Below are 12,835 nucleotides of genomic sequence, written 5' to 3' on the forward strand. Positions count from 1 at the left end.
CAAGGTCGGGGTCCTCACGTCTCTCTGAGAACAGTCACGGAGAGCATGTCGTCACCAGGAGATGATGTTCGTGTCCCTCCCCACTCTGGGAAGCCGTCGCGGCCAGGTGCCCACCTTTATAGAACTCAGTCCTTTTCGAGTGTTAAGTTTCTGAACATGTAGAGCAAACAGTAAATTCACAGAAATTTAATTCCTAGTGAATTTGCCAAAGGGGGAAAAAAACATGGATGTGGCCTAACCTCCAAACACAATTAAGGTAACCGGTTCCACAGGTGGGCCCACTTTGAGATGCCCAAGGCGTCTGCCTCTGCCAGGGTTCCCTGGGGAAGATGCGGGCAGAGGGCAGGCTTGCCCTCTGACTGCTACCCTGGCTGAAATCTAGTCCTTCGCAGCGAGGACTGCATCTCCCAGGGGAGAAGAGGGCCCATGTCCAGGCCACGCTGCCTTTGACCGAGCAAATAACTGTAAAATTGCCGATGGCTCCTGGTAACACAGAGAAGAAACGGGATTGCCTCGAGACAAAAAGCTGCAGTACAAAGAGCCCACAACGTGTAGTGTGTGCCCTTTTGACCTGAAAAGTGCAGTGTTTTGCCAGCCACGCTTTATGGATGTCACCCGCCATTACTGGCTGACACAGCTGAGGGGGCCTGAGTGCCTTTGCTCAAGCCGGATGCATTATTCATCTGCAGCAGACGCCTGCGTTTTCCCTTCATCCGTCGCGCTGACCCTTCCAGGGAGGGGTCATGAATGCTCCTTCATGTCTCTGAATCCCATAGCGCCTCAGAGATGCTGAATACAGCCTCCCAGGACCGATTCCCTCCCTTCCTCCAGACTGTCTGCGTCTCAGCTGCGTCTCCTTGATCTAAACAGGATGCTTCTGTAGCTTCATTCATGTCAGCTTCTTGGAAGGATTAAGTCGTCGTCGTGATTCCGTGTCATCAGTAGCCAAGGAGATGACATTAAATCATTACCTTCTCTCTTTTAAAATATTTATTTTACATTATTTATCTGGCTGTGCCAGGTCTCAGTTGCATCACATCAGATGTTTAGTTGCGCCACGTGAACTCTTAGTTGCAGCATGTAGGATCTAGTTCCTTGACCAGGGATTGAACGCAGACCCTCTGCACTGAGAGCACGGAGTCTGAGCCACTGGACCACCAGGGCAGTCCTAAACCATCACCTTCTTTAAAACAGCAGCAACTCTCTATTCTCCAGAAGTCAGTGATACGGTTTACCTCTTTGTGCTGGTGAGAAAATAATGTATTGACAGTAATCTGGATCCCATTTGGAGATGAGACTTGTCTCCTTGGACCTAAGTGAACCTGTCTCTCTCGTGGACATCCAGCAACCAGAGGATGCCCTGCCCAGATGGTATCTCCTCTTCTGGGCCTTGTAAGTCAGTGTAGATTGTGGAAGAGGAGACACCAGCATCCAGATGGAGTATCACAGGGCTGAAAAACCCTTGTCCTCGAACTGTCCGAGCTCCAAACAGAGCCGGCTCTGCCCATCACACACTCACACTCCCCTGTCTTCTGTTCCTTCGTCTCCAGACTGCCTGCCCACGTGAATGGGAAGCTTCGAGGGCACACTTTTATTTCTGTAGTTATGGTGATGAATTAATGAATAACAGATTTAGTGCAGTTCAAGTCGCTGACTCATGAAGGCAGCTAGAATGCAAATGCTTATTTAAATCATTAAATTTGTTACAAGTAAAACATGTTTTAATATTTATTTGACCGCCTCGGGTCTTAGTTGTGGCACACAGATCTTCATTGTGGCTTGGGGGCTGCTCTAGTTGTGGCATGGGTTTAGTTGCCCCGTGGCATGTGGGATTCTTAGTTCCCCAACCAGGGATTGAACCCATGCATGCATGCTCAGTCACTTCAGTCGTGTCTGACTCTTTTGCTACCCCGTGGACTGTAGCCCAGCAGGCTCCTCTGTCCTTGAGATTCTTCAGGCAAGAATACTGGAGTGGGTAGCCATACCTGCCTCCAGAAGATCTTCCTGGTCCAGGGATCAAACCCAGGTCTCCTGCATTGCAGGCAGATCCTTTACCACTTGAGCTACCAGGGAAGCTGGGGATTGAACCCGAGTCCCCTAATTTGGAAAACAGATTCTTAACCCCTGGACCACTGGCAACGTCCCCACAAGTAAAACTGAACCCCATGCTGTGATGTGGAAAAGGGGTGCTTGTGGAGGCCACATTTCCACTCCCCTCCCTGCTCCTGATGGTACGTCATAGAAATATTTATTTCTGGGCACCTCATTTGTACCATCAGCGCTGGACAAAACCGTTTTGCAATTGTAGTATATCGTGCTTTCTTTGCACAAGGCATGCCTTGAGAGGCGCAAAATTAAGTCAGAAGTTTGTGGAAACAAAGGCTCTTTAGCCCCAAAGGCCTTGAGCTCCCCTGGTGCCACACCCACGCTCGACAGCCTGGTGCTGGGGCCCGCTGGTTTAGCAAGTGCTGACAGCTGGCCTCTTGGGTGCCACACTCCGAGCAAGGGCTTGGGATCCAGCAGTGACCCAACCTGCAGTCTGTGCGTGGAGGCAGGAGATAGTTGGCTAGTTGTGGGCTGGCAGTGAAGGGTGGGAGGCGTGACCACGCCCAGCCTGGGGCCAGGGCAGAAGTGAACTTGAGCCAAGAAGTAAAGACATGCAGACCTCAGCTCACAGGGAACGGTGGGCTGAAGGGAGGACACGAGAGGAGCCTTTTGGGCAGAGGGACCCAAGACAGGCCCCCAGAGGCCAAGGCCCTGGACGCTCACTGAGCCGCTGGGCGTGGAGACCACAGGGCTGGTCCCGGGGCTTCGTGAACCCACCCCACTCAGAGCCGTGGAAGGTCCTGTTAACATCACTCTGCTCCTCTGTGGGGACAGAATCGAGGAGGTGAGAGGGGACAGAGGGAGGGTTCTACAGCGATCCAGGTGAGGGTGATGTGGCTTAGGCGTAAGACGGAGAAAAACCAGTGGATTCGAGAACTGTTTTTGAAGTAGGGTCACCAAGACACAGCGGTGGCTGCTCCAGGTCGCGGAGAAGATGGACAGCGAGGGGGCTTTGGACGCCCGGTCTGTTCTTTACCCGCCTGGACCCACCAAGTTCTGGATGGAATGTAAACGGTTCTTTTTCATCAATGGCAACCCCCTAAAACACAGGCTCTGCTTTTTCCATTAGCCACATTAGCACAGATTTAGGTCTGTCCTTTTAAATTATTTCTGGCTGCGCTGCATGTGGGCTCTTAGTTCCCCGACTAGGGATCAAACCTGCACCTCTTCCTTTGGAAGCTCAGTGTCTTAACCAGTGGACCAGCAGGCAAGTCCCAGGTCTGTCCTTTTAAAGAGAAACACATCTCCCCTGGAATTGCCACATACCCTTCATGGCTCACACCCTGGACTTGCCTTGCTCCGAGCTGGCGCCTTGTTAGGTCAGCGTACGCCTCCCAAGGCCACATCCTGACCATGCCGTCAGGATCTCAGGCACCATGGGGCTACAGTTAGAACTAGTATCTGGCCCAGCAGTCACGTACAAGAAGCTTGTGGCTGCAGCACGGAGACAATTCCGGGGGTGGCAGAAACCTTCCTTGCTCCCACAGGCAGGCTGCTCTCGGCTCCTCCGAGGGCAGCTCTGGTGGATGGAAACTCAACTGTGGCGTGGCCTGCGGCCAGACCTTAGGTAGAGTTCCAGGCCTCTGGGGAGATCCGATCCTCCTTCCATAGAGATGACTCTCTCATTTATTCAACCCGTTCCTTCTTACTGGATTTTGAGTTTGTTTCCTGACTCAGTTCTGACCGTAAAATGCAGTGCAATGACTGTCCTTACAGCTCCATCTTCCTCACACGGAGGTTATTATTTCCCTCTGGTGGATTCCTAGAAATGGAATTGCTAAGTCAGAGGGAAGATAAATTCTAAGGCTCCAGGCAACACTTTCCCAGATCGCTTCCTGTACTAAGGCGCGGTGAACACTGCCACCCAAAGCTGCGTGTGTCTGCCTGTGTGCTCAGTCGCATCCGACTCTTTGTGACCCCATGGACTGTAGCCTGCCAGGCTCCTCTGTCTGCAGGATTCTCCAGGCAAGATTCCTGGAGTGGGTTGCCATTTCCTTATCCAGAGGATCTTCCCGACCTAGAGTTTGAACCCGAGTCTCCTGCGTTGGCAGGCGGGTACTTTACCACTGGGCCACCGGGGAAGCCCCTCAGTTTCCTCTTAGTCACGGCTGTGTCTCGCCAGCTTCTCCCCTGCTAGGCGTGTCTTTCTAGGATGTGCGTGTGAGCATCCTCCTCCCAGGCTCTGTCTGGCGCACCCTCCGTCCTTCCCTGCACATCTTCATTTTCCTTTGAAGGAGCTTTCTCTTGTGAAGAAAAACGCATGTCCTGGGGTTCTAAATACACCCCATTCTTAGCTCAAGAGTTGGGGTGTAGATTTCACCATGGGACTTAAGAATGGTATTGAAACATGTATAATACTGTATATGAAACGAGTCGCCAGTCCAGGTTCGATGCACGATACTGGATGCTTGGGCCTGGTGCACTGGGACGACCCAGAGGGATGGTATGGGGAGGGAGGAGGGAGGGGGGGTTCAGGATGGGGAACACATGTATACCTGTGGCGGATTCATTTGGATGTATGGCAAAACCAATACAATATTGTAAAGTTAAAAAAAAAAGATAACAGACTGAGCTTGGTGTCACCCATTGCGCTGTCACCTCTAGAGCGGCCCCTTGAACCACGCTGCTGCCCTACCACACACCCAGCCACTGGAAGCCCCGTGAGAGGTGGTGTTTCCTCTGAGGGGGTGCCTGCTGGCCCAGCAGACTAGGGAAAAAGCACCGTGAGGCTCTGTATTCACAGGAATAATTTATAGACAGATAATCCACATTTCATCCATAGCATTTTCCAGTACTGTGCAAAGGTGTCTTGAATTACTCTGGTAGCCTTTCCAGAAAGGCCGGCTGACTTCACCACATTTCTCGAGTTACAGTTAGGCCAAGAGTCTGAGCCCTGAGTGAGCGGCTGATGATGGAGGCTGGAAGCTGAGGGGCGGGGAGTAGGGCAGGGTCTGAGTCTGGACTCCAGACCACTCCTTGTGGCCCCATGGGATCATTCTCAGGAAATCAGAAGAAGAGAGAAGGGTCTGGTTGGTGGCTGGCTCTCAAGTCTGTGACGTCCTGGGGGGCTTCCCTCTGAAATGCCCCTTCATCTCCCTCCTACTCCTGGCCTGGCAGCTCTAGACTTCACTTCCTCAGCAGCTGGTTTTCCTGGAAGGAGGCAGCCAGTGCTTTACCCGCTCAAGGACGTCTTTCAGGAGTGAGTCTGGCCTCAGTCGGTCGCAGCCGGGTAGCCCGTGGCGAGGCCAGGGTTTGGAATCAGGGAACCGTGTGCATCCGGAGCTGGGCCTCACACTGCCCTCCACCCCACAAAGCCACAGGGCAGGGGGTGGGGGGACAGGCGGCAGGCAGTGTCCTTTTCCTGCCTGTCACCCCGCGACCCTCCTACCACCAGGCCCTGTGTCCCCCGCAGGTCACCTGCATGTCAGCATGGCAGCCACAAACCTGGAGAACCAGTTACACAGCGCACAGAAGAACCTCTTGTTCCTTCAGCGGGAGCACGCCAGCACGCTCAAGGGGCTGCACGCGGAGATCAGGCGGCTGCAGCAACATTGCACAGGTATGGGGGTGGGGGCACCCAGCAACCTTCAGGGACCGGGGCAGGGCGGGGGCAGGCAGTCCTAGGCCTGTCCTCCAGGGCTGCCGAGCAAAGCAGAACCTGTCATCAAGACAATTTCACACTGGTTGCCTCCAGAGCTGCGCCAGGGGAGTGAGAAGGGGGTTTCACTTCCCTCCTCTGGGTGGTTAACCCTGTCATCGCTGGAGTCCCTCTGAATGCCTTACCTCATCCTCTTTGCCGAGGCCACATGCACCAAGCATAAAGCTGGAAAGCCAGTTCTCAGCTTACTGAGGACTTGGAAGGATCCAAGTGCAATGGCTAGAGATTATTAATACATCTTGGAACCAAGGATCAAAGTGTAATACACAGAGCAAGCTGCTTGGTAATTGTGGATGTTGGGTGCGTATTAGGGGAAAGAAGGGTCCCCTCTGAGCCCTACTAAGGCCAGTGGCCGCTGATGGTCTCTGTTGTCACTTTGCCTCTAATGCTGGCAGTCCCTGCCCTGTCTGGGCAGGACCCTTGGACTGATCGTGGGAGTCAGTTCTGCATTTTCAGAGCAGATGATGGTTTTGAATGCGCAGTAATCACTCACAGTGGTTGTATGTGATCTCCTTTTTAGATTTAACATACGAGCTGACAGTCAAGAGTTCGGATCAAACAGGTAAGAACTCCTTCCCCAGATTTGATTCCACTGTTGTTTCCTATTGTGGCAGATGTTGGTGCCACCTGTTTTCACTAATGACACACGTAGAAGAAAACACATTTGCTGTGAAGAGTTGCACGTGTGATCAGAGCTCTCCTAGAGGAGGGGGAGAGCAGTCTGGACTCCCTAGGTGTGACGAGGGGCTGTCAGTCGGGCAGGAGGGGTGCATGCTCTTATTTTTTTTTGATTGACACATGTATTTAGAATGGACTTCCCTGGTGGCTCAGACCGTAAAGAATCCACCTGCCACGCAGGAGACCCAAGTTCAATCCCTAGGTTGGGAGGATCCCCTGGAGAAGGGAATGGCTGTCCACACCAGTATTCTTATCTGGAGAATTCCATGGACAGAGGAGCCTGGCGGGCTACAGTCCATGGAATTGCAGAGTCAGACACAACCGAAGCGACCAACACTTCATTTAGAATGCCCATTCTCTGTGGGCTTCCCTGGTAGCTCAGTCAGTAAAGAATCTTCCTGCAGTGCAGGAGACCAGGGTTCGATCCCTGGGTCAGGAAGATCCCCTGGCAAAGGAAATGGCAACCCACTCCAGTATCCTTGCCTGGAGAATCCCATGGACAGAAGAGCCTGGCAGGCTGTAGTCCATGGGGTCACAAAGAGTTGGGCATGACTGACTGACTTTCACTTCACCCCTCTGCTTTTCTGGGTTCTCTGGTTTTTTACAGTGAGTATGCGTTCTTTTTGTAACCAAGAACAAGATGTGACATAAACCAGAAAGAAGGGATGGAGCAGTGGTCCATCTGTGTCCAGCGAGTTAGCACAGGGCCTGGCATAGCACGTGTGCTCTCTACAGACTGGCTGAACGAGGGGCCACATTACTGGGTGGCCTCCAGAACAGCCCTGAACGCCTCTCTCTAGACTTGTCCCAGCAATGCTCCCCCAAAGCCAGAATCCTCAGGGACCCACAAAGCTACCTGCCCCCTGGCAGCTGGGGCAGAGGGGACAGAAGCCAGGGCCGCTATGGCCTGTCCCAAACAGCTGCACCAGAGAACAGGATGACGATTTTAAAAGTGCAGAAACCACAGTGAAATCAAGATGGCTTTTTCTAAACAGGCCTTCCCCCAGGGGTTACGGTTCAGGCTGTGGGAGATGCAGAGAGGGGACCTGAGGCAGGGAAAAGGTGGCAGCCTGGTATTGGGTCTTCCCTGCAACTTGAGAGCTTTTGTGCCTTAGACATGGAGAACGTATATGTCTGTCTTTCCAAAACGTGCTTTGAATGGAGCAGACAGATGGCTCTGCTAACAGTGTGATCCTATGCCTTTGGAAAGGTTTAAGGCGTCCCAGGTGGCTCAGCAATAAAGAATCCTCCTGCCAATGCAGGAGACATGGGTAGGATCCCTGGGTCGGAAGGTCCCCTGGAGGAGGAAATGGCAACCCACTCCAGTATTCTTGACTGGGAAGCCCCATGGACAGAGGAGCTGGGCGGGCTACAGTCCACAGGGTTGCAAAGAGAGTTGGATAGGACTCAGTGATTAAACCATAACCAACCAAAACTCTGAAGCTGCCCATTTTAACATCAGCGTTTTTTAAATTTGGAGACATCCTTTCATGCACTAAGCCACAGAACTGAACTGAACTGGACGGGGCCTCAAAGACCTCCTGATCACCTGCCCTTTCCTGGGAGGAGAGGACACTGAAGGGGCATGAGGGGTGGGGTCCCGCCTTCCTTGTGGCCTGTGGGTACCACACCCATCTTGGGCAGGCATACCCCTCTCCCATGGGGAGGCGAGGCCGGCCTAGACCCCTGATCCTTGCAGGAAAGGTCTCCCTGCCCCCGTCCCCCCAACCCCCAGCAGCTAGCCGCCCTGCCCTTGGGTTCTCACTCTGCCCCCTCGGCTTGTCCATCCAGGGGACGGAGCTTCCAGAAGCAGTGAACTCAAGAAAAGATGTGAAGACCTGGAGGCGCAGCTGAAACTGAAGGAGGACGAGAACACGGAGTTGCTAAAGGAGCTGGAGCAGAAGAACGCGATGATCACCGTGCTGGAGAACACCATCAAGGAACGCGAGCGCAAGTACCTGGAGGAGCTGAAGGTCAAGAGCCACAAGCTGGGCGTGCTGACCAGCGAGCTGGAGCAGCGCGCCGGCACCATCGCCTACCTGACCTCGCAGCTGCACGCCACCAAGAGGAAGCTCCTGAGCGCGGGCGGCACCTCGGACGGCAGCCCGGCCGGCAGCCCTGCGCTGGCCAGCTACAAGCCGGCGCCGCCCAAGGACAGGCTGCCCGAGACGCCCAGGCGCCGCATGAAGAAGAGCCTCTCGGCCCCGCTGCACCCGGAGTTCGAGGAGGTCTACAGATTTGGGGCCGAGAGCCGGAAACTGCTGCTGCGGGAGCCGGTGGACGCCATGCCGGACCCCACCCCATTCCTGCTGGCCAGGGAGTCGGCCGAGGTCCACCTGATCAAGGAGCGGCCCCTCGTCATCCCCCCCATCGCCTCGGACCGCAGCGCCGGCGAGCAGTCCAGCCCGGCGCGCGAGAAGCCGCACAAGGCGCACGTGGGCGTGGCGCACCGCATCCACCACGTGGCCCCAGCGCAGGCCCCACCCGAGGTGGAGACGCTGGCGGTGGACCAGGTGAACGGAGGCAAGGTGGTCAGGAAGCACTCAGGGACGGACAGAACTGTGTGAGCGCCCCACCCCACCCCCCGGCGACCCTCCACCCCGCTGTCGAGGCACTGTGATCACCACTAGGAAAACACTTCATCCGCACCATCTCTTTTGCTTTGTCTTTTTTTTTAAATTCCCATGCATGCCAAATTTTTTTCACACTGTCAACAGATTATTCTCCTCCTGCTCCTCCTCTGGCCCTCTGACTTGACACCGAAACAGGATCTTGCCTCTGCCGCAGAATCCATATTTACTAATCGCTGAGGCCAAACACCTGCGTGCCCACTCGCTTGCTTCTAGCCCCGCTCCGCGGAACCTCCGCGCACGCGCGCGCACACAGCACGGGCCACAGGCCACGTTCCTGCTCGACGTTAACGAAATTATCCGATAGTCACACGCCTAATTCTAAAGTCGGAGCAACGCATATCGGCCTTGACCTCACGCCTCGGGTTTCCGGGGCGGCCTTTCCGGAAAAGCCCTGAGCCCTCCTGGAGACCCCCCTGACACACTCACCCCGGGGGCGGCACAGATAAACCGAGCAGATGTATGTTATGTCACAGGAACTAAATAAGACATTACTCCTCATATCACCACGACCTGAATGTGTGTTCATATTTTTTGTTGTTTTATCCAAAATGTTTAAGATCCCAACAAACTTTATTTTCTAAACCTGCCTTCTTTCTGTTTTGTGTCTTTTATTAAACCACCCCAGGGTGGGCCTAGAGGGGAGAGACAGTGGGAGGGGGAGAAATAGCACACCCCCACCCGTAACTGCTGCCCAGACAGTGGGCTCACCCAGGGTAGGTCCTGGGGTGGGGTTCACTTCTGGAAAGAGGAGCCCCGGTTAGCTCACACTACCCAGAGCTAGTCCCTAGAATGTTCTGCGTTTCTGGCAAAAGTCGCTTTTCCAGCCCTGCCCTCGTGTCCTGCTAGCGCTCAGCTCAGACCTGTCCCTCCTATGCAGAGTTAAGCTGCTCCTCATCCCCAGACTGGCCTGGCCAGGGCTCCAGGTGCACAGAAGGAAAGGACACCCGGGAGCTGCTGGTCCTGGAAATTTCTAAGTCTGCACCCTCACAAACCCAGGCAGTTGGGGGAAGGAGCTCAGGTGGGGCTTAAACATCAGACCCACTGTCTTAACCCACCTGTTGGCAGGTCTGCACCACAAGAACTGGGCTGGAGACTTGTGGAAGGGAGAGGCCCTGGGTGATTCTGTCCACCTCTGCTCCTCCTTGGCATCATCAGCCCAGGGAAGGGGCCCCTGCTGACCCCATGGGGCAGCCCCTGCCTTCTACCCCACACCCTAGCACACAGCGCTTGCCCCAAAGAGGCAGCTGCTGAAACAGACCTGGATTATCAGAAAACCACCTTTGGGGGACTTCCCTGGTGGTTCAGTGGCTAAACCTCCCTGCTCCCAATGCAGGGGGCTGGGGTTCAATCCCTCGTCAGAGAACTAAATCCCACATACTGAAACTAAAGATCCTGCATACTGCAACTAAGACCTGGCATAGCCAAATAAATGACTTAAGAAAATACTAAAAACCAAAAAAAAAACACCTTTGACAAATTTACATTAGAATTCTCACTTGTGCCATTGGCCAGCCAATTTTGTTGAGAAGGGAAAGAGATTTCTGTCTGAAAAGGGAAAGAAAATTTGACACATCTTAAAAGGCTCTTTTTTATTTTACTTTTTGAATACATAGACTCCTTAAAAAATTTTTTTTGAAAAAACCATTCAGGTTAACTTATATGGAAAAAGATGAAAATGGATTTCAAATGAAAGGAAAAAGCAGTGTCAATCCCCCTCCTTCCTCCAGCAGTCCCAAGAAGTGACAGCAGACGATCTAGTCTTCCCTAACTCCAGCATATCCACCACTGACCACAGACTTAGAATCCATTGCTGTTTCTTCAGCCAGAGGGTTAATCAGAATTCAGGGTGAGGCACACCCCTTGCAGGACCCAGTGAGAAATGTGCTTCGTGGTAAAGAGATCGGCTTCAAAAACCAAGCCGACCCCCATGGCATTCCTTCTGGTGGAGGTGGTGTAGACAGGCGTCCGGAAGGTGTTCTGCACAGGAAAAAGGGTGTGAGGGCAGAATCGAAAGTGAAATTGAAAGCTGCGTGGTTGTGTCTGACTCTTTATGACCCCATGGACTATATATGTGGACTATACATACAGTCCATAGAATTTTCCAGGCCAGAATACTGGAGTGGGTAGCCATTCCCTTCTCCAGGGGATTGTCTCAACCCAGGGATCAAACCCAGGTGTCCCATATTGCAGGAGGATTCTTGACCAGCTGAGCCTGCAGAAGGCAGCGCTAGTCCCAGAGGGTGGGTGGGAGGGCAAAGGCTCATCAAAGAGCTAAGGAACCAGAAGGCTCCCCACCAAGCCCATGAGGCACGCCCAGGCTCTGCAAACACCCATGAAAAGCGGGTAGGCGGCAGGGCAGGAGGCACCTGCTGTCCACAGCGAATGTAACTCCAGATCCAAGCAGTGCCCACAGAATTTCACAAGAAGGGAGAAGTCACTCCTGAAGCAGGCCTGGACCACCGCATCCGAGCTTGAACCCATGCCCCCCCTGAGGAAGGCTCTGCACACACTCATGCGCAGGAGTGCATTTCCTGAGGACGGGCTCAAGGGCTTCCCCCAGCCCTGAAAGGTGAAGGGCTCCTGTGCTAAAAGGCAAGACTGCTGGAAACCGCCTGGTGTCTAACTCTAGTCAGAGGAGACCAGAAGAGGAGAACTGGGGTGGGCATCAGCATTTCACCTGCAGCTTGAGGCGATGGGCTTCAATGGGGATGATCTTCAGGATGGGCAGGTCAACCACCAGCACCTTGGGTTTGCTCTTGATAAGACATCCTTTTTCTATGTCCCAGTCAGCGCCTTCTAGATACAGTCCTGAGACAAAGCATCCTAGAGGCACAAGGAAGACAGCCAGGCTTAGGCATTGTTGCTTAGTCCCTCAGTCGTGTCTGCCTCTTTTGCAACCCCTCAGGCTCCTCTGTCCATGGGATTTCCCAGGCAAGAATACTGGAGTGGGTTGCCATTTCCTCCTCCAACCCAGGGATAGAACTCGCGTCTCCTGCATTAGCAGGTGGATTCTTTACCACTGAGCCATGCGGGAAACCCTGGACTCAGGCAGGGGGACGTATAATTCTGCTGTATGGCTCTTAGGGGATGTGCATATCAGTAAACAAAAAGGTAACTAACCGATTCTCCTTCCCCAGACACAGCCCATGCCTGTTCCCAAAAGACATGGTCACCACTTCTAACTGGCCCACTTTCCCTTTGTAGAGGAACAGCCCAGATCCGATGCCCCGAAGACCCCATGACCCTCCCTATGGCCACCGTGCCATGGAGGAGGGGTGGGTGTCTCTCCCCAGCGATTTGGCACCCCAGACTTAGCGGCCTGGGGCCCCCAGAGTCAGCTGGCACCAGAGCAATTCCGAGTCCCCCCAGAGCCAAAGTGACAGGAAATTCAGGGAGCTGAAGCCTCACAGAGGAAGCGGTCTCGGGGAGGAGGACAGTGCATACTTGCCCAGGAGCGGAGAATAGGGCGGCCACTTGGCCCAGAGAGGGTGGAGGCCCCAGCACCACCAGTCCCTTTGAGACCTCTCTGGGGCTTCTACAATGGGGATGGAACATTCCTGAATGTTCACTATAAATCCCTGCTCCCCGAGCTATCAATAGATCAAGAGGGCTTTTGTGCTTGCACTTCACTCCAAGACAGCAGTCCCCAACCTTTTCGGCACTAGGGACCAGTTTCGTGGAAGACAATTTTTCCACGGACTGGGAGTCAGAGGCGATGTTTGGGGTGACGGTTTCAGGATGATTCAAGTGCATTGCATGT

General features: G+C 53.8%; 2 protein-coding genes across 6 annotated transcripts in view; one reads left to right on the plus strand and one right to left on the minus strand.

Moving 5' to 3' along the window:
* The window catches only part of CCDC92 (coiled-coil domain containing 92), a 36,404-nt gene extending 26,742 nt beyond the window's left edge, over positions 1-9,662 (plus strand). For all 5 annotated transcript variants that reach the window (XM_086347324.1, XM_086347325.1, XM_086347327.1 and 2 more), the window contains 3 exons: positions 5,519-5,665; positions 6,285-6,326; positions 8,234-9,662. In XM_086347324.1, the coding sequence (XP_086203450.1) occupies positions 5,536-5,665; positions 6,285-6,326; positions 8,234-9,009 (948 nt within the window). In that variant the 5' untranslated portion in view covers positions 5,519-5,535 and the 3' untranslated portion in view covers positions 9,010-9,662. The remainder of the gene's footprint in view (positions 1-5,518; positions 5,666-6,284; positions 6,327-8,233) is intronic.
* A 987-nt stretch (positions 9,663-10,649) lies between these two features.
* Positions 10,650-12,835, minus strand: part of DNAH10 (dynein axonemal heavy chain 10) — a 157,001-nt gene continuing 154,815 nt past the window's right edge. Inside the window, exons 78-79 of the mRNA XM_086347331.1 lie at positions 11,753-11,898; positions 10,650-11,052 (exon numbers count right to left, since the gene is read on the minus strand). Coding sequence (XP_086203457.1) covers positions 10,906-11,052; positions 11,753-11,898 — 293 coding nt within the window. The 3' untranslated portion in view covers positions 10,650-10,905. The remainder of the gene's footprint in view (positions 11,053-11,752; positions 11,899-12,835) is intronic.

The sequence above is a fragment of the Bos grunniens genome, chromosome 17 (assembly GCF_055505025.1).
Source record: "Bos grunniens cultivar Pamir isolate PY7600 chromosome 17, Bosgru_T2T1.0, whole genome shotgun sequence".
Classification (NCBI taxonomy): domain Eukaryota; kingdom Metazoa; phylum Chordata; class Mammalia; order Artiodactyla; family Bovidae; genus Bos; species Bos grunniens.